The sequence below is a fragment of the Pseudophryne corroboree genome, chromosome 2 (assembly GCF_028390025.1).
Source record: "Pseudophryne corroboree isolate aPseCor3 chromosome 2, aPseCor3.hap2, whole genome shotgun sequence".
In the NCBI taxonomy this organism is placed as follows: domain Eukaryota; kingdom Metazoa; phylum Chordata; class Amphibia; order Anura; family Myobatrachidae; genus Pseudophryne; species Pseudophryne corroboree.
Genome location: NC_086445.1, coordinates 932467423 through 932491281, shown reverse-complemented (window position 1 = coordinate 932491281; position 23859 = coordinate 932467423). Strand labels below are relative to the sequence as shown.

General features: G+C 44.5%; 1 protein-coding gene across 1 annotated transcript in view; it reads left to right on the top strand.

Annotated features, from left to right (window-relative positions):
- NIT2 (nitrilase family member 2) overlaps positions 1-23859 on the top strand; it is a 106283-nt gene that overhangs the window by 68746 nt on the left and 13678 nt on the right. Inside the window, exons 7-9 of the mRNA XM_063956241.1 lie at positions 18977-19055; positions 20885-20983; positions 22084-22139. Of these exons, the coding sequence (XP_063812311.1) occupies positions 18977-19055; positions 20885-20983; positions 22084-22139 (234 nt within the window). The remainder of the gene's footprint in view (positions 1-18976; positions 19056-20884; positions 20984-22083; positions 22140-23859) is intronic.

The following is a 23859-nucleotide window of genomic DNA, read 5'->3' as shown; positions in this document are numbered from 1 at the left end:
ATCGTCCTTTCCTGCCAGGGGTAAGGGCAGAGGAAAAAAGCTGCACAACACAGCTAGTTCCCAGGAACAGAAGTCCTCCCCGGCCTCTGCAAAATCCACCGCATGTCGCTGGGGCTCCCCTGAGGGGGTCCGCTCCAGTGGGGGCACGTCTTCGACTTTTCAGCCACATCTGGGTTCACTCGCAGGTGGATCCCTGGGCAATATAAATTGTTTCCCAGGGATACAAGCTGGAATTCGAAGCGGTGCCTCCTCACTGGTTTTTCAAATCGGCGCTACCAACTTCTCCCCTGGAAAGGGAGATAGTGTTACATGCAATTCACAAATTGTGTCTTCAACAAGTGGTGGCCGAGGTTCCCCTGCTTCAGAGAGGGAAGGGGTACTACTCAACTCTGTTTGTGGTCCCGAAACCGGACGGTTCGGTCAGACCCATTTTGAATTTAAAATCCCTGAACCTTTACTTAAAACGGTTCAAGTTCAAGATGGAATTGCTCAGAGCGGTCATCGCCAGCCTGGAAGGCTGGACATAAAGGATGCATACCTGCATGTTCCCATATATCCTCCTCATCAGGCGTACCTGAGATTTGCGGTACAGGATTGTCATTACCAATTTCAGACGTTGCCGTTTGGGCTTTCCACGGCCCCGAGAATTTTCACCAAGGTAATGGCGGAAATGATGGTGCTTCTGCGCAAGCAGGGTGTCACAATTATCCCATACTTGGATGATCTCCTCATAAAAGCGAGATCACGGGAGAAGTTGCAGAACAGCGTATCCTTTTCACTAAAGGTGTTACAGCGACACGGCTGGATTCTCAATATTCCAAAGTCGCAGCTGAATCCTACGACTCGCCTGCCCTTCTTGGGCATGATTCTGAACACAGACCAGAAAAGGGTTTTTCTTCCGATAGAAAAAGCGCAGGAACTCATGACTCTAGTCAAGAACCTGTTGAAGCCGAAACAAGTGTCAGTACATCATTGCACTCAAGTCCTGGGAAAAATGGTGGCGACATACGAAGCCATTCCCTTCGGCAGGTTCCATGCAAGGACTTTCCAATGGGACCTATTGGACAAATGGTCCTGGTCACATCTGCACATGCATCAGCGGATCACCCTGTTCCCCAGGGCCAGGGTATCTCTCCTGTGGTGGCTGCAGAGTGCTCACCTTCTAGAGGGCCACAGGTTCGGCATTCAGGATTGGATCCTGGCGACCACGGACGCGAGCCTCCGAGGTTGGGGAGCAGTCACACAGGGAAGAAATTTCCAAGGCCTTTGGTCAAGTCAAAAGACTTGTCTTCACATCAACATCCTGGAACTAAGGGCCATATACAATGCCCTACGTCAAGTGGAGACCTTACTTCGCGACCGACCAGTTCTGATCCAGTCAGACAACGTCACCGCAGTAGCTCATGTAAACCGCCAAGGCGGCACAAGGAGCAGAGTGGCGATGGCGGAAGCCACCAGAATTCTTCGCTGGGCGGAGAATCATGTCAGCAGTGTTCATTCCGGGAGTGGACAACTGGGAAGAAGACTTCCTCAGCAGACACGACCTGCACCTGGGAGAGTGGGGACTTCATCAGGAAGTCTTCGCACAGATTGCAAGTCGGTGGGGACTGCCCCAAATAGACATGATGGCGTCCCGTCTCAACAAAAAGCTACAAAGGTATTGCGCCAGGTCAAGAGACCCTCAGGCGGTATCTGTAGGACGCCCTAGTGACACTGTAGGTGTTCCAGTCGGTCTATGTATTTCCTCCTCTTCCTCTCATACCCAAGGTGTTGAGAATAATAAGAAAAAGAGTAGTGAGAACAATACTCATTGTTCCAGATTGGCCACGAAGGACCTGGTATCTGTAGGAAATGCTCACAGAAGATCCGTGGCCTCTTCCTCTAAGACAGAACCTGTTGCAACAGGGTCCCTGTCTGTTCCAAGACTTACCGCGGCTGCGTTTGACGGCATGGCGGTTGAACGCCGGATCCTAGCGGAAAAAGGTATTCCGGATGAGGTCATTCCTACGCTAATAAAGGCTAGGAGAAAACATGTTTCTTGGTGTGAGGCCAGGAATGCTCCTACGGAAGAATTCCATCTAGGCCGTTTTCTTCACTTCCTACAAACTGGAGTGAATTTGGGCCTAAAATTAGGCTCCATTAAAGTTCAGATTTCGGCCTTATCCATTTTCTTTCAAAAGGAATTGGCCTCTCTGCCTGAAGTACAGACTTTTGTGAAGGGAGTACTGCATATTCAGCCTCCTTTTGTACCTAACACCAAACACATATATTTGCACACACCGTGTTCCCTGATTAACACACAAGGACTCCAGTGTGCACAAAAAAGGGCGCTGGGATTTACCAATGGAGGAGATTTTTTCTATATAATTAGTGGATACTGCTGCTCTTTAGCTAAAGGATAATTGCATTCCTTATAAAAAACAAAGATATATAAACATACCCCCCGGGATACAATCTCGGGAGTATACCAAGAGCGCTGCTTCCACCCTAATTTCTATACTGTTATATAATTTCACAACCGGTTTTATATTCAATCTTTTTTATTCATATAAAAATAGTACTCTAAATAAGCACAAATAAAAAGAATTTCATCATATACAATACATGCTGCAGCATAAGAAATAAAAACAGTACTACTTATTTCCACATTAATATTACAACCAAAAAACCTAAGAGGCTTATTTGTATCCGGATCTGAGGCTGATATTAAAACCAATTTAGCTGGGTAATGTCCACATTACATCAATATGTCCCAGTAAGGTGCAAAAATCCTTTTACTTCATAATCTCTGTGATCCAAAATTGATTCACTTAATAAGAGTAATTATCTTCAAATTGTCCCAGATTTACTTGGATCCTTGATATTGTGTGCACACATAAATTTTACCTTCACAACATACGGATTCTTATTGATTTCACCTCCAGTATTGGACTCTTTGCTGTTACGGTTCTCCTTTAGTAATTGAAGACATCAATCGTCAGGTGCTTCTGCTCACAGTGCTCAGGCTCCCTCTGCTGGTATTGGCCCGTATTGCAATTTACACTGTGTAACAGTATTACTGACCCCGTGCTACAGCGGTCCGGACCGGAGGTGAAAATCTGTTACCACGGTCACTCGAATACGCGTTTCTCCGCCTTGATGCTCCCTCAGCGGCTTCCTCAGCTCAAATGACCCAGCTCTACTCGATCTCCTTATATATACCGTTCACGGTTCGGATCTCCCGCGCCGCTATGCGCATGTGCACTCTTTCGTGCGTTCCAAGCCTCAATTTGGATCACTTCCTCATTGTGCAACTATGTTGCCATTTATATTCCAACCTCATTTCCATTTCTTCCCATATTCAAGCCTCCTTCCAAATACCAGTGGCCATCTTGCCATAGATATTCAAGCCTCATTCTCATATCATACAATGTAATATACATATCTTAAATTAATATACAGCGCAGCATATAAAGACGTGCATCTCCTTATATCTAAATGTGTAGAGGTTGTTCTCACTTATGTCCATCTATAATATGCTGCGCTGCATTTAAGTTACATTACCTTAAAAAAACGGGGAAATCTATTAATTACTATAACAAAACATTTTATACATCCTCCATTATTCCCTCTTTAAACCAAAATTTAAGATGCTGATGATAATATTCATCCTGGGGACAGATCATATCTCCACTTATCATATCACAGAGGATATTCTATTTTTATATATAAATCGTGATTATTCCTAAATTCATTCCTTGCCTTCCCTCCCCCCCACACCCCACCCCCCATCCCACCCCGCAGTATAACTCCCTCCTCCTCCCTTCATTCCTCACCCCCCTATATGTTGTTTAGTTCCACTGAATCATTCAGTCCATATGGCACCAGGGTCTTTAATCTAAATATCCAGAACGCCTCTCTTTTGCATAGACGTCTATACCTATCGCCCCCCCTACTTGTTTCCGCTACTTGTTCTATAGCGGTGATGTTAATTTTTCCACATTTTCCTTTTTCACAGTTCAGAATGTGTCTATATAGGTACGTATTTCCTGTCTCCTTTTCTATACTCCTCTTATGTTCCATAAACCTTATATGGAGCGTTCTGATGGTACTGCCCACATATTGCAATCCACATCCACATTCCAATACATAGATTATAAATGTGGATTTGCAATTAAGGAAGCTTTTTATCCTACAAACTTCTCCAGATACCGCAGAAGTAATGTGTGTAGTCTTCTTGATGGTGTGAGTACATGTGGCACATCCTGTCCGCCCACATCTATGAAAACCTAAAGGTATTGGTGGTAGCCACATACGTGTCATTTTCCCACCCTCTTGTGGCAAGTCTTTATTTTTATTTTTATTATTATTTTTATTTTGTGTCTGATCAAAGAAACTAGGGGCCAATGTAGTTTTCAGACTATCAGATTTTCTAAAAATAACCTGTTCATTCAATTTTATATGGGAGTTCAAAGTTTCATCTAATCTAAGAATGGCAAAATTTCGTTTAATAATTTTCTTTATTTCATATGCACTGGTGTTATATTTAGTTACAAACATAGATGTCCTATCCTTTCCTGGTTCTTCATACCTTTTTTCCCCTACTTTGAGTATCTTCTAGCAATGTATCCCGTTCAACATTTTCCACTTCCCTCATAGCCTTTTCTAATATATTCTTAGGATAATCCTGCGAAATAAACGACCCATACATGGATTTAATTTGTTTACGGGCTGCTCCCTCCGTGGAGCAATTCCTCTTAACTCTAAGGAATTGGCCCTTGGGTATATTTTCCTTCCACCTAAGGAGGTGACTACTTTTGTAGTGAAGATATCTACTTTGGCCGACTTCTTTTACAAAGGTCTCTGTCATTATCATATCATTCTCTACCTTTAGTGCAATATCTAAAAAAGTTATCTCAGTGCGGTGACAGTGACCAGTGAATTTTAGGCCAAACTGATTGAGATTCAAATTTTTAATAAAGGGTTCTGCTGATTCAGTGCTCCCCTCCCATACAAAAAATAAATCGTCAATGAAACGGCCATAGAGGACCAGGCCCGCCCCCACACCGCCCCCCCAAATGTTCCGCTCCTCGAAGCGACCCATAAAGAGGTTAGCGAAGCTGGGGGCGAACCTGGTCCCCATGGCCGTTCCCTTGACCTGTAGATAATATTGACGATCAAAAAGAAAATAATTGTGCTTTAAAATAAATCTAATCCCTTCCATTATAAACCATTTTAATTCATTTGTAACATTGGGGTCTTCTGAAAGATAAACTTCAATAGCCTCCATCCCCAGTTGATGTTCAATATTAGAATAAAGTGACACAACATCACACGTGATGAAACAATAACTGGGCTTCCATCTTACCGTCTTTATTAAATTTAAAAAATGTGTAGTGTCTTTTATGTGGGATTTTAATTTTTTCACATAACCCTGTAAGTGACTATCTACAAAAAATGACAGGTTGCTAGTTAATGACCCAATTCCCGCAATTAAGGGTCGACCCGGTGGATTAATTAAAGTTTTGTGCACTTTAGGCAAAAAATAATATATAGGAATCACAGGATAGTCGCAATATAGGAAACCTAATGTTTCTTTTGAGATAGCCCCCTTCCTCCAAGCTTGATTCAATATGGTCTTTAATTCTATCTGAAACCTGGCGGTGGGATTGCATGTCATCCTGGAATATAGACAATCATCATTTAGTTGTCTCTTTGCCTCTGCCAAATATGCAACTGTGTCCATGACTACAATCCCACCGCCTTTGTCCGCTGGTTTAATGATCAGGGAGGGATCCTCACTCAACTCCTTCAAAGCCATCCTCTCCTTCTTACTCAAATTATCCTTAAGGGGTTGTTTCTCTGTCCTACTGCACATAATTCTGAACTGCTCCATAGTTGATTTATAAAAACTCTCAATATACGGGCCACGATATGCCAGTGGGTAGAATTCTGATTTGTTTTTAAACTTATTTTCTTCCTCCACAATCTTTTTTATATCAAATATTTTCAAATAAGGTTCGTCCTTATGAATATCTATTGATTCTGCCGCTAAAGACTCCAACATACTTAACATTTCTCTATCATCTTGATCCATTATAATTGGCATACCTGTTTGGTCCTTCTTTTGAAGATTTTTTAAAGCAAAATATCGCTTTCGACTCAAGGTTCTAATATACCGATTTAGGTCCACAAATAATTCAAAAAGGTTCGGTTTCTGTGCTGGGGCAAAATTTAGTCCTTTTTCTAACAATCTCAATTGGTCTGATGATAATTCCTTAGAAGATAGATTAAAGACCCCTTTCCCATTTACTTTAACTTCATGCTTTTTCCCTGACTTCCTCTTTCCGCCCCTCTTTCCTCTGGCTCTTGTTCTCTTTGTCTTTTTCCTGACCAATTTGACCTTTCGAATTTTCGATGTGGATGGTTCATGTGTCTGTAACCATCCCCCCAAAAAACCTCACCATTTTTCTGTGGTGATCCTTCATATATGTCCTCCACATCTGTCCACTCATTCCTATCTGAGCCCCTTCTACTCCATTTTTGTCTCTCCATCGGAGACCTATACTTCTGTTCCTGAGATAATGCCTCATACCTATTTTTTAATACAATGGGTTCTAATCTATTTTTCTCATGATATTTATTCCTTCCATAATTCCTAAATTGTCCCGGTGTTTTGGGTCCCCTAGAGACATAATGTGATTGAACGTTCTGTGGTTCTCTCCTCATCTGCCCATACTCTTTATATGATGGATTTGTACGCCCCCCCTGTTCCATTTTCCTATTGAAGGTTGTATTTCCCCCTTCTGATAATCTATTCTATCACGATACATTTTATTCTTTTTCCTAAGGATCAAGGACTTCCCAAAATCCTCCACTTTTCTATTTACCCTCATATCTCTCTCATTAAAACCCTTATCGCCAGAGAATGCTCTGAGCAATTCCTGTGTTTTTTCAATTTCCTTTTGTATCTCATTTACTTTTTTCTCTCTATATCTCACAAGCAATTGCATAAGATTCTTAGAACAATTGTCCAAAACTACATTCCACTCTTCTGAAAACTGTTTGTCTTCCTTAAACGTGGAGGTTTTGAGGATCCTCAATCCCCTCGGAATAATCCCCTGATCCAAATACTTCTGTAAGGACACCTGGTCCCACCAATGTCTAGTCTCCTCCATACATAAATTTTCCACTCTATTAAATAGACCATGCATGTCTTCTGAATTCTCACTTCTGTCAGTAGGCTGCATTTCATCTGACCCTTTTAGGTATAAATTCCGTCTTTCTAGACGTTCCGCTATACATTTAAGTGCAGCCATACTTTTAATCACCTACTGCCCAATCTGCAATTAATACCAAACACCAAACACATATATTTGCACACACCGTGTTCCCTGATTAACACACAAGGACTCCAGTGTGCACAAAAAAGGGCGCTGGGATTTACCAATGGAGGAGATTTTTTCTATATAGTTAGTGGATACTGCTGCTCTTTAGCTAAAGGATAATTGCATTCCTTATAAAAAACAAAGATATATAAACATACCCCCCGGGATACAATCTCGGGAGTATACCAAGAGCGCTGCTTCCACCCTAATTTCTATACTGTTATATAATTTCACAACCGGTTTTATATTCAATCTTTTTTATTCATATAAAAATAGTACTCTAAATAAGCACAAATAAAAAGAATTTCATCATATACAATACATGCTGCAGCATAAGAAATAAAAACAGTACTACTTATTTCCACATTAATATTACAACCAAAAAACCTAAGAGGCTTATTTGTATCCGGATCTGAGGCTGATATTAAAACCAATTTAGCTGGGTAATGTCCACATTACATCAATATGTCCCAGTAAGGTGCAAAAATCCTTTCACTTCATAATCTCTGTGATCCAAAATTGATTCACTTAATAAGAGTAATTATCTTCAAATTGTCCCAAATTCACTTGGATCCTTGATATTGTGTGCACACATAAATTTTACCTTCACAGGTGTTACCATACGGATTCTTATTGATTTCACCTCCAGTACTGGACTCTTTGCTGTTACGGTTCTCCTTTAGTAATTGAAGACATCAATCGTCAGGTGCTTCTGCTCACAGTGCTCAGGCTCCCTCTGCTGGTATTGGCCCGTATTGCAATTTACACTGTAACAGTATTACTGACCCCGTGCTACAGCGGTCCGGAGGTGAAAATCTGTTACCACGGTCACTCGAATACGTGTTTCTCCGCCTTGATGCTCCCTCAGCGGCTTCCTCAGCTCAAATGACCCAGCTCTACTCGATCTCCTTATATATACCGTTCACGGTTCGGATCTCCCGCGCCGCTATGCGCATGCGCACTCTTTCGTGCGTTCCAAGCCTCAATTTGGATCACTTCCTTTTATCTCCTGCGGCGGCCATCTTGCCGCTTACAATCAAGCCTCATTTTCAATGTATACATACAAGCCTCATCGTGCAACTATGTTGCCATTTATATTCCAACCTCATTTCCATTTCCTCCCATATTCAAGCCTCCTTCCAAATACCAGTGGCCATCTTGCCATAGATATTCAAGCCTCATTCTCATATCATACAATGTAATATACATATCTTAAATTAATATACAGCGCAGCATATAAAGACGTGCATCTCCTTATCATATCTAAATGTGTAGAGGTTGTTCTCACTTATGTCCATCTATAATATGCTGCGCTGCATTTAAGTACATTACCTTAAAAAAACGGGGAAATCTATTAATTACTATAACAAAACATTTTATACATCCTCCATTATTCCCTCTTTAAACCAAAATTTAAGATGCTGATGATAATATTCATCCTGGGGACAGATCATATCTCCACTTATCATATCACAGGGGATATTCTATTTTTATATATACTTTTGTACCTCCGGTGGCGCCTTGGGACCTTAACGTGGTGTTAAGTTTTCTTAAGTCACATTGGTTTGAACCACTTAAAACAGTGGAGTTGAAATATCTCACTTCGAAGGTGGTCATGTTGTTAGCCTTGGCTTCGGCTAGGCGAGTTTCTGAATTAGCGGCTTTATCACATAAAAGCACCTATCTGGTTTTCCATATGGATAGAGCGGAATTGCGGACCCGTCCTCAATTCCTACCTAAGGTGATATCATCCTTTCATATGAACCAACCTATTGTGCCTGTGGCTACACATGACTTGGAGGATTCCGAGTCCCTTGATGTGGTCAGGGCTTTGAAGATTTACGTGGCCAGAACGGCTAGGATCAGAAAAACAGAAGCACTGTTTGTCCTGTATGCAGCCAACAAGGTTGGCGGCCCTGCTTCAAAGCAGACTATTGCTCGCTGGATCTGTAACACGATTCAGCAGGCGCATTCTACGGCAGGATTGCCATTACCAAAATCGGTTAAGGCCCATTCCACTAGGAAGGTGGGCTCGTCTTGGGCGGCTGCCCGAGGGGTCTCGGCACTACAGCTGTGCCGAGCTGCTACTTGGTCGGGGTCAAACACCTTTGCAAAGGTCTATAAGTTTGATACCCTGGCTGAGGAGGACCTCCTGTTTGCTCAATCGGTGCTGCAGAGTCATCCGCACTCTCCCGCCCGTTTGGGAGCTTTGGTATAATCCCCATGGTCCTTACGGAGTCCCAGCATCCTCTAGGACGTTAGAGAAAATAAGATTTTAAACCTACCGGTAAATCTTTTTCTCGTAGTCCGTAGAGGATGCTGGGCGCCCGTCTCAAGTGCGGACTACTTGTATATAGTTATTGCTTTCATAAGGGTTATGTTATAGTTTCGTCGGTTTTGGACCGATGATATGTTGTTGTTTCATACTGTTAACTAGATAGTATATCACAGGTTATACGGTGTGATTGGTGTGGCTGGTATGAATCTTGCCCTTAGATTAACAAAAATCCTTTCCTCGTACTGTCCGTCTCCTCTGGGCACAGTTTCTCTAACTGAGGTCTGGAGGAGGGGCATAGAGGGAGGAGCCAGTGCACACCCAGATCCAAAGTCTTTCTTAAAGTGCCCATGTCTCCTGCGGAGCCCGTCTATCCCCATGGTCCTTACGGAGTCCCAGCATCCTCTACGGACTACGAGAAAAAGATTTACCGGTAGGTTTAAAATCTTTTCTCTTACGTCCTAGAGGATGCTGGGGACTCCGTAAGGACCATGGGGTATAGACGGGCTTCGCAGGAGATAGGGCACCTAAAAAGAACTTTGACTATGGGTGTGCACTGGCTCCTCCCTCTGTGCCCCTCCTCCAGACCTCAGTTAGATCTTGTGCCCTGACAAAGCCTATATGTTTATCCTATTTAAAACACTTTAAAAGGTTAAGAGACACAGTACGCAATTGGCGCAAAAGGTACCGCAAGAGTACGCCCTTAGTGTAGCAGACGCTGTGCACAGGGTGTGAGCACAGGCGTCGCAGACACTTACAGAATTAAACTTTAATAACTATACCTTAAGGAATGTACTTATACTGTAAACCCTTGTGCAGTGATAAGGTGTAAATGCAACACAGTGTAACCTTGTTAGTTTAAAAGCTGTATGAGCGTATGTGACGCTCAGAGAACCCCTTAGCAATATAATAAACAGTCAAATACCGGTCTAAGGGTCTAACGCCTTTTAAGGAAATGAATGAACGTTCAATTGCAAAAGAATAATACAATACAAGTTATACACTACCAAGATAACATAAAATACCTAACCGAATCACTACACACAAAATACAATAAAGATACAATTACATTTAAAGGGGGGAAGGAGAGAGAGAGATAATGGCTTATAACATTAAATAAGAGACAGTATGTCTGCAGAGAATTTACACATGTGAGAAACAATCGCTGCGCAGTTAGTCAATGCTGAGACCCTTTGTGGAGAGAAAAATTGAGCTCACCCAGGCTGGCTGTCCCTATATACACAACACCCAGCAACAACACAATGGTCCCTACAATACCGCATGGGACAGAAGCTAGACTCCATTTTGGGAAAAACACCCATGATTTCAAAGTCTGTAACATATGATTTAAAAGGGAATGCTAGCAGCCATTTTAGATTTGCAAGTCCAAACACATGGCACTCTCTGCTACACCACAATCACATAGCAGAAGACACAAGACTCCACTATATTCCAAAAATGTCCAAGCCTCAACACAATGCATATGTTCTGATTTTAGAATTCCAAACCATCTAAATCACCTTTCATAATTTCAAGCCAACACAGTATCTCAATAACCAGGTACCCACAAGTATCAACCTGCTATTGCTACAAGCACATGACTACAGTAACAAAAGGAAGTATGTTTTGACTTCTAACCTTCAGCAAGATGAATCATGTAAAACTACTATAATCTGTTATAAATCACCATCCATAAATGTATACCAGAGATGCTATGCTACAGATTGTCTGTCTACTGTTCCAATTCATTACAGATTTCATAGAGTATCATCCCAAACACCCAACAATCACACAACTGCACAAGCATCATTAACCTTAAGCCATTTGTATCTCCAAACTAACTATTCTATGCCAATCATTTCACAACTACTTTACCACAAACACATATTTAAACTATTCTATGCCATTAAGCCATGAGTATACAATACTTAGCCTTTCGCTTGGAGCCTGGTGATAAGCAAGCCATGCTTCTGGATGCTTGCTTGGTTCTGAGTGAGTCAGTGAGCCCTGTGATTTCCAGTGGATAATATCATACCTGCATTCCAGCTGTGGGGGTGTGTCAACCACAGGAAGTGTGTGTCTTTCACAGCATGTGGGCTAGCTGTATCAGTGAGCTGAGCATGTGATCTTGGTTGTTGTGTGATGACTAACACATTCCTGTCTTGTGGAAAGCTATTGTTTGGCGAATACAAAACAAACCCTGTCTCTGGGTTTTGTTCGGTATTCTCAATGTCCACTTTCAGTTGAGACAATGACATCTCAGCAATCATTCTTCTGGAGACAAAACCAGCCCCATTCGTAAACACAGGTGTTGGCCCTCCTCATTGAATCTCAAAGCTTAGTGTAATTAAAGGCTATTGTATTCCGTCTGCGGGACAGAAACTGACTATTCTTAGGTGTAATTTATTCGGAATACAATTAATCTTCAATTACTATTCCTGTGCTTAACTATGCATAAGAACATGTGAAGCCCTTTTAACATGCAAAGGGGAATCTCTAAGGTCTAAGAGCCATCTTGAGACCCACTGATACCTGTTGAACTCAGGGGAATATTAACTTATAAAATACATTATTTTGATTAAATATGCAGCGTGCACACGCATGAAGTGCATATATGGCAACGTGCAGCGTGATATTTTTCTGACTTTGACAGCCCAGAGGAGAAAGGGTACAATGCAGAGAGCTCTCCAGAGTTTTCTGTATTAAAGAATTTTGTTAGTTTTTTTTATTTTCAGGGAGTCCTGTTGGCAACAGGCTCCCTGCATCGTGGGACTGAGGAGAGAGAAACAGAGCTGGCTTGTCAAGTTGGGCACTGTTTCTAAGGCTACTGGACACCATTAGCTTCAGAGGGAGTCGGAACACAGGTCTCACCTGGGGTTCGTCCCGGAGCCGCGCCGCCGTCCTCCTCACAGATGCCGAAGATAAGAAGCCAGGTGAGTAGGAGAAGGCAAGAAGACATCAGGAGGCAGAAGACATCAGATCTTCATGAGGTAAGCGCGCAGCGGTAAGCTGCGCGCCATTGCTCCCAATACTCACACACAAGCAGGCACTGAAGGGTGCAGGGGGGGGGGCGCCCTGGGCAGCAATATTCCTCATTTTGTGGCAATATAAGAAGGATTAGGCTGGGGCACAGTAAAGCCACGAATCCCCCGCCATTTTTTTATATAAGTTTACTGGGACCGAAGCCCGCCGTCGGGTGGGCGGGGCTTGATCCTCAGCACTAACCAGCGCCATTTTCTCCACAGAAACTGCATGAGAAAAGCTGGCTCCCTGATCTCTCCCCTGCTGAACCTTCATAGGCTGGAAAAAAGAGGAGGGGGGCACTTTGGAACGCAGTGAGTGGGAATTAAGGCTATATATATAAAAAGCGCTATCTGGTATATATATTCCAGTGTTTTTAAGCGCTGGTGTGTGCTGGCATACTCTCTCTCTGTCTCTCCTAAGGGCCTGGTTGGGGTTTTGTCCCCTTATAGGTTAATCCCTGTGTGTGTGGGGTGTCGGTACGTGTGTGTCGACATGTCTGAGGCGGAAGGCTTCTCCAAGGAGGCGGTGGAGCAAATGAGTGGTGTGTCCCCGTCGGCTGTGCCGACTCCGGATTGGATGGACATGTGGCATATGTTGAATGCAAGTGTGGCATCTTTACATAAAAGGCTTGATAAGGCTGACTTAGGAGGGACATCAGGGGGTCAATCCTCGGATTGGACCGACTCACAGGGCCCGTCGGGGTCTCAAAAGCGTCCCTTAACACAAGACACTACTACCGACACAGATTCTGAATCCAGTGTCGACTATGACGAAGTAAAATTGCACCCTAGGGTGACTAAAACCATTCAGTGTATGATTGTGGCAATAAGGGATGTGTTGCATATTGAGGATGAACCCTCGGTCCCTGACACAAGGGTACACATGTTTAAGGAAAAGAAACAGATTATTAATTTTCCCACATCTCATGAATTAAATGATTTCTTTGGAAAAGCTTGGGAGACTCCGGAAAACAGGCCGCAGATCCCCAAAAGAATTTATATGGCATACCCCTTCCCTAAGCAGGACAGGGAGATTTGGGAATCATCCCCCACTGTGGACAAGGCCCTGACGCGCTTGCCCAAGAAAGTGGCGCTACCGTCTCCTGACACAGCGGCCCTTAAGGACCCTGCAGATCGCAGGCAAGAAACTACCTTAAAGTGTATTTATTCTCATACGGGGGCTGTGCTAAGACCATGCGTCGGCATGGGTGTGTAGCGCAATTGCAGCTTGGACAGATGAGCTGACAGATCAATTTGATAATATGGAGAAGGATACTATATTCCTAACTCTAGCCCATATAAAAGACACAGTCTTATTTATGAGGGATGCTCAAAGGGACATTGGATTGCTGGCTTCTAGGGCCAATGCCATGTCTATCTCAGCGAGAAGATCCTTATGGACTCGCCAATGGACGGGTGATGCGGATTCCAAAAAACATATGGAAGTACTACCCTATAAGGGTGATGTATTGTTTGGGGATGGGCTGACGGACCTGGTTTCCACAGCTACAGCAGGTAAATCAAATTTTTTACCATATATTCCCCAACAGCAAAAGAAAGTAACACCCTATCAGATGCAGTCCTTTCGGTCGCACAAGTCCAAAAGAGGTCGGGGATCCTCTTTCCTCGTCAGAGGTAAGGGCAGAGGCAAAAGAGCACCTGCTTCGACAGGTGCCCAGGAACAAAAGTCCTCCCCGGCTGCTCCAAAACCCACAGCATGACGCTGGGGCTCCCCTGAGGGAGTCCGCACCGGTGGGGGCACATCTTCGACTTTTCAGTCAGGCCTGGGTCAGATCAGACCTGAATCCCTGGGTGTTGGAAATAGTTTCCCAGGGGTACAAACTGGAATTCGACGAGGTGCCCCCACACCGATTTTTCAAATCGGCCCTACCAGCTTCCACATCGGAAAGGGATGTAGTGTTAGCTGCAATTCAAACGCTGTGTATACAGCAAGTGATAATCAAGGTTCCCCTGCACCAGCAAGGAAGAGGTTACTACTCAACCCTATTTGTGGTCCCGAAACCGGACGGTTCGGTCAGACCCATTTTGAATCTGAAATCCCTAAACCTGTACATAAAAAGATTCAAATTCAAAATGGAAACACTCAGAGCGATAATAGCCAACATGGAGGAAGGGGAGTTTATGGTGTCTCTGGACATAAAGGATGCGTACCTTCATGTCCCCATATATTCCCCCATCAGGAATACCTGAGATTCGCTGTACAGGATTGTCATTACCAATTTCAGACGTTGCCGTTTGGACTTTCCACGGCCCCGAGGATTTTCACCAAGATAATGGCGGAAATGATGGTGGTCCTGCGCAAGCATGGAGTCACAATTATCCCATACTTGGACGATCTCCTGATAAAAGCGAGATCAAGAGAGAAATTGCTGAGCAGTGTGGCACTCTCTCTGAGAGTGCTCCAGCAACATGGTTGGATTCTAAATCTACCAAAGTCACAGTTGATTCCGACAACTCGACTACCGTTCCTAGGTATGATACTGGATACGGAACAAATGAAGGTCTTCCTCCCAATAGAGAAAGCCCAGGACATCCAGAACATGGTCAGAGACCTGCTAAAACCGAAAAGGGTGTCAGTTCACCAATGCACTCGAGTTCTGGGAAAAATGGTGGCGGCCTACGAGGCCATTCCCTTCGGAAGGTTCCATGCAAGGACTTTTCAATGGGACCTTCTGGACAAGTGGTCCGGGTCCCATCTGCACTTACATCGGAAAATAACTCTGTCCCCAGGGGCCAGAGTGTCTCTTCTATGGTGGTTGCAAAGTGCTCACCTGCTGGAGGGTCGCCGGTTCGGGATTCAGGACTGGATCCTGGTTACCACGGACGCGAGCCTCCGAGGATGGGTAGCGGTCACACAGGGAAAAAAACTTTCAGGGACTTTGGTCAGACCAGGAGTCCTGTCTACACATCAATGTGTTGGAACTCAGAGCCATTTACAATGGCCTTCGACAAGCGGAGAGTCTTCTTCGAAACCTACCGGTTCTGATTCAATCAGACAATGTCACAGCAGTGGCTCATGTGAACCGCCAAGGCGGGACAAGAAGCAGAGTCGCGATGGCGGAAACCACCAGGATTCTTCGCTGGGCGGAAAATCATGTAAGAGCTCTGTCGGCTGTCTTCATTCTGGGAGTGGACAACTGGGAAGCAGACTTCCTCAGCAGACACGATCTCCATCCAGGAGAGTGGGGACTCCATCAAGAACTCTTTGCAGACATAACACGTCTTTGGGGAACTCCTCAAATAGACATGATGGCGTCACGCCTCAACAAAAAACTTCGGAGGTATTGTGCCAGGTCTCGGGACCCTCAGACAGTGGCAGTAGACGCTCTGATAACACCGTGGGTGTTCAAATCGGTCTACGTGTTTCCTCCTCTTCCTCTCATCACAAAAGTGTTGAGGATCATAAGGCAAAGAAGAGTACAGACGATACTCGTTGTCCCAGACTGGCCTCGAAGGGCCTGGTACTCAGATCTACAAGAGATGCTCACAGGAGATCCCTGGCCTCTTCCTCAGAGGGAAGACCTGTTGCAACAGGGGCCCTGTGTATTTCAGGACTTACCGCGGTTACGTTTGACGGCATGGCGGTTGAACGCCGAATCCTAGCGAAAAAGGGGATTCCGGAAGAGGTCATCCCTACTTTAATAAAGGCTAGGAAGGAGGTGACGGTTAAGCATTATCACCGTATCTGGCGAAAGTATGTGTCTTGGTGTGAGACCAAGAATGCACCTACGGAAAATTTTCATCTGGGTCGTTTTCTCCACTTCCTACAGACAGGAGTGGATATGGGCCTGATATTAGGCTCTGTTAAGGTTCAGATTTCGGCCCTCTCGATTTTCTTTCAAAAGGAATTGGCTTCTCTTCCAGAAGTCCAGTGGCACCATGGGACCTGAACGTGGTGTTGCAGTTCCTAAAATCACACTGGTTTGAACCACTTAACAAGGTTGAGTTGAAATTTCTTACCTGGAAGGTGGTCATGTTGTTGGCCTTAGCATCGGCAAGGCGAGTGTCAGAATTGGCGGCTTTGTCACACAAGAGCCCCTACTTGATTTTTCATGTGGATCGAGCTGAATTGAGGACACGTCCACAATTTTTGCCTAAAGTGGTTTCTTCGTTCCATATGAATCAACCTATTGTGGTGCCTGTGGCTACAAGTGACCTGGAGGATTCCAGATCCCTGGACGTAGTCAGGGCCTTAAAAATTTATGTAGCCAGGAAGGCTAGAATTAGGAAAACAGAGGCTCTGTTTGTCCTGTATGCGGCCAATAAGATTGACGCTCCTGCTTCGAAGCAGACTATTGCTCGCTGGATCTGTAATACGATTCAGCAGGCTCACTCTACGGCTGGATTGCCGGTACCAAATTCGGTTAAGGCCCATTCCACTAGGAAGGTGGGCTCTTCTTGGGCGGCTGCCCGAGGCGTCTCGGCATTACAACTTTGCCGAGCGGCGACTTGGTCGGGGTCAAACACTTTTGCTAAATTCTACAAGTTTGATACCCTGGCTGATGAGGACCTAGCGTTTGCTCAGTAGGTGCTGCAGAGTCATACGCACTCTCCCGCCCGATTGGATGCTTTAGTATAAACCCCATGGTCCTTACGGAGTCCCCAGCATCCTCTAGGACGTAAGAGAAAATAAGATTTTAAACCTACCGGTAAATCTATTTCTCCTAGTCCGTAGAGGATGCTGGGCGCCCGTCCCAGTGTGGAAACTCTGCAAGACTTGTATATAGTTGTTGCTTACATAAGGGTTATGTTACAGTTGAAATCGGTTTTGGACCGTTACTACTGTTGTACATACGGTTAACTGGTTATGTATGATCCAGGTTACATGGTATGATTGGTGTGGGCTGGTATGAATCTTGCCCTTGGATTGCTAAATCCTGCCTTGTATTGTCCATCTCCTCTGGGCACAGTTCTCTAACTGAGGTCTGGAGGAGGGGCATAGAGGGAGGAGCCAGTGCACACCCATAGTCAAAGTTCTTTTTAGGTGCCCTATCTCTTGCGGAGCCCGTCTATACCCCATGGTCCTTACGGAGTCCCCAGCATCCTCTACGGACTAGGAGAAATAGATTTACCGGTAGGTTTAAAATCTTATTATTTTTTCCTAGTCCGTAGAGGATGCTGGGCGCCCATCCCAGTGCGGACTGTTACTTGCAGTGTATTCTTGCTGGTTAAATTAGTTTATACACGGGTTGTGTATTTATTGTTTTCAGCTTGTTGCTGTTGTTAATTCATACTGTTATCTGGTTTACTGTTACTCTGGTTGTACGGTATGTTTGTGGTGTGGGCTGGTATGTTTGTAGCCCTTAGTTTAAACAAAAATCCTTTCCTCGAAATGTCCGTCTCTCCTGGGCACAGTTCCTATAACTGAGGTCTGGAGGAGGGGCATAGAGGGAGGAGCCAGTTCACACCCAGTTTAAGTCTTTTCAGTGTGCCCAAGCTCCTGCGGATCCCGTCTATACCCCATGGTCCTTTTGGAGTCCCCAGCATTCTCTACGGACTAGGAGAAAAGGATTTACCGGTAGGTACTAAAATCCTATTTTTGCTTACTGTGCATAACAAATGCATAACAAATATGATATATAACAACATGTTAAATAGAATTTAAGGAGAATGAAACAATAACTAAGAAGGGCAAGTTAATTGTACTGGGAAAATCTACATCTGAGTTTTCATTTGGTTATCAGTTTTAGGACAGCCCCCTTGATTGCTTATGGCCTCTTACAGCCTATAGGGTAATCCTACGCAGTGTGCCCAAGTTGGCTTCCTCACCTGGTACCTGTGAGGGTGGAATACACAACCCATGGAAGCTATCACCCAATATTCCTACACCAATTCTGCATTGTGCTTACTGTGCGCTCAGGGTTTTCTTTTTATGTCTGAGTGGCTTGTCTATTGCTGTATTATTTAAATCTTCAGTATTATGTGCATTGTTTTTGATGTGTGTAAAGCGCCTTGAGTCCTGTTGGAGAAAAAGAGCTATGTAAATAAACGTATTATTCTTATAGCAATGAGTTACAGTGTGTGGGGTCAGGTGTGTACTGACTGCAGGGCAATAGAACAGCTGCTCTTCCTGTCAGGGATCACTATGAATTTAGGAACACAGCAGAGAGGTCCTACATGATGGACAAGCGGCACCTCTAGCAGTGTTATAGTCAGGACATGACCTGATCATGTGGGGGACGTGACCTGTCCACTTGTGTGATTATGGGCAGGAGCAGCACCATATGTGTCTCTGTGTGTACTTCTGTTTCACTTGCCGTCTCCATATGTTTTTCTATTTTCAAATTTAGGGTGTCAGTTGTTGGTGTATCCGGGGGCATTTAACATGACCACAGGACCAGCACACTGGGAACTTCTGCAGAGAGCTCGGTAAATATAAAGGAAATATCTTCATGCCTATGGCACTAAAAGCTCATTGCAGAGTCTGGTCTCTTCTTTGTAGAGATGAGTGAAACAGTCACAAATGTTCCGCAGAATGTTCCCTACTGTGGTTCCGCAACTGGCTGTGTAATTTGGCACTCCACGTGGACCTCTTCCTAACTGTATCCCAACCGCAGCATGGAAGACACAACCTGTCATCCCCCAGCCTAAGCTTTAAAACTATAAATTTAATGTAATGTACAAATAGTGTGAAACGGCGCTCTGCAGCTTGGTGAAGCAGTGGCAGAACTTTGCACCTCTGACACAGAATGTTCTGCTGTACAACTTCCTCATGATTCTGCTCACCAAGGACTGTATGACAGTATTAGAGTACTCACTGAGCGCTGTTCAGTGGTGCAAGTAGAAATAATTTCTTAGTGGTACTGTGTGCACGTGCCAAAAAAATGGGTGTTGCCACATGGGGCATGGCCAATGAAAATGGGGGCGTGATACACATCTGGGGGGGGGGGGGGGGGGCAGATACACATATGCCCCCAATAGTGCCAGATACACATATGCCTCCAATAATGCAAGATACACATATGCCCCCAGTAGTGCAGTGCCAGATACACATATGCCCCCTTAGTATATGCCCCCAGCAGTGCAGTGCCAGATCCACATATGCCCCCTTAGTATATGCCCCCAGCAGTGCAGTGCCAGATCCACATATGCCCCCTGCAGTGCCAGATCCACGTATGCCCCCTGCAGTGCCAGATCCACGTATGCCCCCTGCAGTGCCAGATCCACGTATGCCCCCAGCAGTGCCAGATCCACGTATGCCCCCAGCAGTGCCAGATCCACGTATGCCCCCAGCAGTGCCAGATCCACGTATGCCCCCAGCAGTGCCCGATCCACATATGCCCCCACAGTGCCCGATCCACATATGCCCCCACAGTGCCCGATCCACATATGCCCCCAGCAGTGCCAGATCCACATATGCCCCCAGCAGTGCCAGATCCACATATGCCCCCAGCAGTGCCAGATACTCATATGCCCCCAGTAGTGCAATGCCAGATCCACATATGCCCCTACAGTGCCAGATCCACATATGCCAACAGCAGTGGCAGATACACATATGCCCACCAGTATTGCAGTGGCAGATACACATATGCCCACCAGTAGTGCAGTGCCAAATACACATATGCCTACCAGTAGTGCAGTAGTGCCAGATTCACATATGCCTCCAGCAGTGCCATATAAACATAAGCCCCCAGTAGTGCAGTGCCAGATACACATATACCCCCCAGTGCCAGATCCACATATGCCCCCCAGTAGTGCAATGCCAGATCCACATATGCCCCCAGCAGTGCCAGATCCACATATGCCCCACAGTGCCAGATCCACATATGCCCCCACAGTGCTAGATCCACCTATGCCCTAAAGTGCCAGATACATATATGATTATGCCCCCAGTAATGCTGATCACCACCGCTGCCTCCCGCCGGGATCTGCTCTGCTGCCGCTGCTGCCAGCCCGTGCCTCTTCTGCCCCTAAGTCCGGTTTTCCGACACCACTGCCCTAGACCGGACTGAGGGGCACGAGAGGCGCGCACTGCGCTCTCCTCCCCTCTGACACAGCTGCTGCAAGGTGGTCGGGCTGGCAGTACTGCGTACTGGCTGCCGATTTCTTAATGGTACGCAGTACCGGCCTGTACCGCCATACTTTCAGCACTGGCGCTGTTGTAATAGAAAAGGACACATTGCATTTCTCAGAATCATGGGCTGGAGACCTTGCTTTGACTTCTTTCTGTAAATGTAAATTGTTCCCTCTGTACCTAGGGCTTTGGACAACCAAGTCTATGTGGCCACTGTGTCTCCTGCCAGAGATGATAGCGCCTCCTATGTAGCCTGGGGACACAGCACTGTGGTCAACCCATGGTAAGCCCTTTCTGTACAGACATTACTCTGCTGTATTGCTGGGAGATGGCATGAATACTTAAATGGATACATACACAGATGTGATTCAGCAGTCATTTTATTGATCCTTTTTTTCTATGTAATGTCCTGGCTGTCATTTGGTTCCAAAACAGCGACTGTGAACTGAACTGTTTACTTTCTAGCTATTGTGGAACTACATGTCCGGTCTTCGTCTAGCAGGTCACCCTGAGACTTGTACTTCCACAAAAGTTAGTGAGCTTCCTCTGATATAGAGTGATTGCACTGGCTGATGCTTGTCATGCCACAGTGTCAGACTAGTCTAGTGGTTATCAATGTATTGGTCATATATTAAGTGCCAACATATAGCTGTATCCTCATACACCAGGCCTCAACATGCCGTGCAGAGCGAGACGCCCAGTGTGAGTGGTGTAGCATAGCAACTTTTTCTTAAAATTTGCGTCTGAGACAAAGCTGCAGCTGCTGCATCAACGCACTTTGTATACTGATTAACACTCCGTCACACACAGATGTACCAGTGTCACATATCAAATTAAGTGGTTTTGTGGCATCCAATTATTTCATTTGTTCAACTAAGATGCACATTTGAACAAAAAAGACGCTCACCACAAGCCGAGTCGCACGGGACCTGGCTATCCGAGAAGGGTTGTTTGGCGTGACTGCAGCAGTAGTGTATGAGGATATATCCAAACTATGTAGTGCTGTACATTAAGGGGAGCTGTAATTGATACATAAAGTAGAGGAATAACAATTGTAGCTGCTGGTGGGGGAAGTATATCTGACTACTGTATTCGCTATCAATATTCGGGCAATCAGTGTTGTGCTTTAGAGAGACCATACACTGCATGATTAATCTTTAAGTACATATTGGCTGGCAATTCAGTTCTAGGTGATGTACCGGCGAACATCACTGTGATAGTCAGCTTCACACATATCTGTCTATTACATCTAGTGCACAAGGATAAACTAGTGATGTTGCCATAATGGTACCTCATGGACATAACAGATAACTGAACTGCCTCAACACAGACTCTGACGTTCCGGGCAAGTTTATTAAAAAACGTTTCATTTTCTTTCTCCAGGGGAGAGGTCATTGCTAAGGCGGGAGCAGAGGAGTCCATTACTTCCACAGATATTGGTACATTCTCTATATTTATTCAAGCTTAGAATGTGTAATACATTATATAAAGGTCATTTACCAATTACAGAAAGTGTGGCCCCCGCATTTCTCATACAGCTCCTATAAAAGGTATAAACACCCCCGGCCTTTGTTTTATTTGGCTGTGTTACACCCTGGAACACAGGTGCACTAGAATAAACTATTTATGTCACTTGTGAAGATAGTTGGTTCCTTCAGAGGCAATACGGTATAGATATAGAACTAGAAAGGGTGTGAATACTTATGCAATCACTTATTTGCAGTTTTTTGTTCCTAATGGTTGTGTTTATAAGTGGGAATACATTTCAATTCAATCCATCATAACTCCTTGTTGATACAGCAAAATGTGACAAAGCCCAGGGGGATAAATACAGTACCTTATATAGCCACTGCATAAGCCCATATGTACCTGTCAGTCTCAGGACAAATGTAAGTGCGCACTTCCCCGCCCTTTGAAACTGCATTGAAAAATCAAACTGCACCTGACTTTGTGGCTAAAACTTTGTAACGTTTGGGGTAGAAACAGTGCAAAATCACTTCAAAGTCCATTTACCTTGTGATAATTATTTGATTGGTTTATTATCTTGTGCTAATTAGACTAGTTTCAGGAGCTGCTCATCCTGAAAGGTGTCGCAGCTTTCTACGTAAAGTGGCAATAAGGAATTATGGGACTTTTTCAGGTCTGTTAGCATACCAAAAAAGTAAGCAATTGGGCAAGGGCAAAACCATGTTGCAATGCAGGCAGGGCAGATGTAACATGTGCAGAGAGATTTGGGTGTGGTGTGTTCAAACTGAAATTTAAATTGGAGTGTAGAAATGAAGCAGCTAGTATTTACCCTGCACAGAAACAATATACCCCACCCAAATTTCTCTCTCTGCACATATTACATCTGCCCCACCTACAGTGCAGCCCAGTTTTGCCCAGTTGCTAACTTTTTTGGTTTGCTAACCAACCTGAATAACCCCCTATGTTCCCTTACTTAAAATCTCACTCTGTATTTCTGCCTCATTAATACCAGGGGCGGATTTAGGGGTGAGGGCACCCCTAGTCACAACAGTAATGGCTGCCCCCGACTGCCTAATTTTACTATTTTTATTGATTGGTTATAAGTCCTCATTTGATGATAGTCAATTTAATAGAATAATAAAAAAGCCACTATGACAGTTTTTTCTTTTTACTCATATATACATATTTACTAAGTAGGACAGCTGTATGTGCATGTCCTACCTTCTTACACTACTTTTAAAGATGGCATATGGTACCGTACAGTGGTATATTTTGCAGTTACTGTTTTTTTGTGCTGACGTTACCAACACAACATCCAAGTGACGCCCCCCAACAAATGCCGCTCCAAGGCACGTGCCTCTGCGTGCCTAGTGGGAAATTCGCCACTGCTTAATACCCAAACCCATTATTTTATCTTTTGTGTTTTTTTTTGCTTGAAGTCACATGGGTATAGTAACTAGATGTGCTTGGACCCCAGTGTTTTAAAATCTGAATTCCGAACCACAGGGTGATCCAAACCAGGTTGTGGTTCTGTTTCGGATTCACTAAATTCGGGTGGATTTGGATCCTTGGAGAACCGAATATCACATCTAACCCATGGAGCCAATCGGTTTGCTTTTAGCAGTCTCTCTTCCACTAGAATAATTGAAAGTACATTTCTCTTACGTCCTAGAGGATGCTGGGGACTCCAAA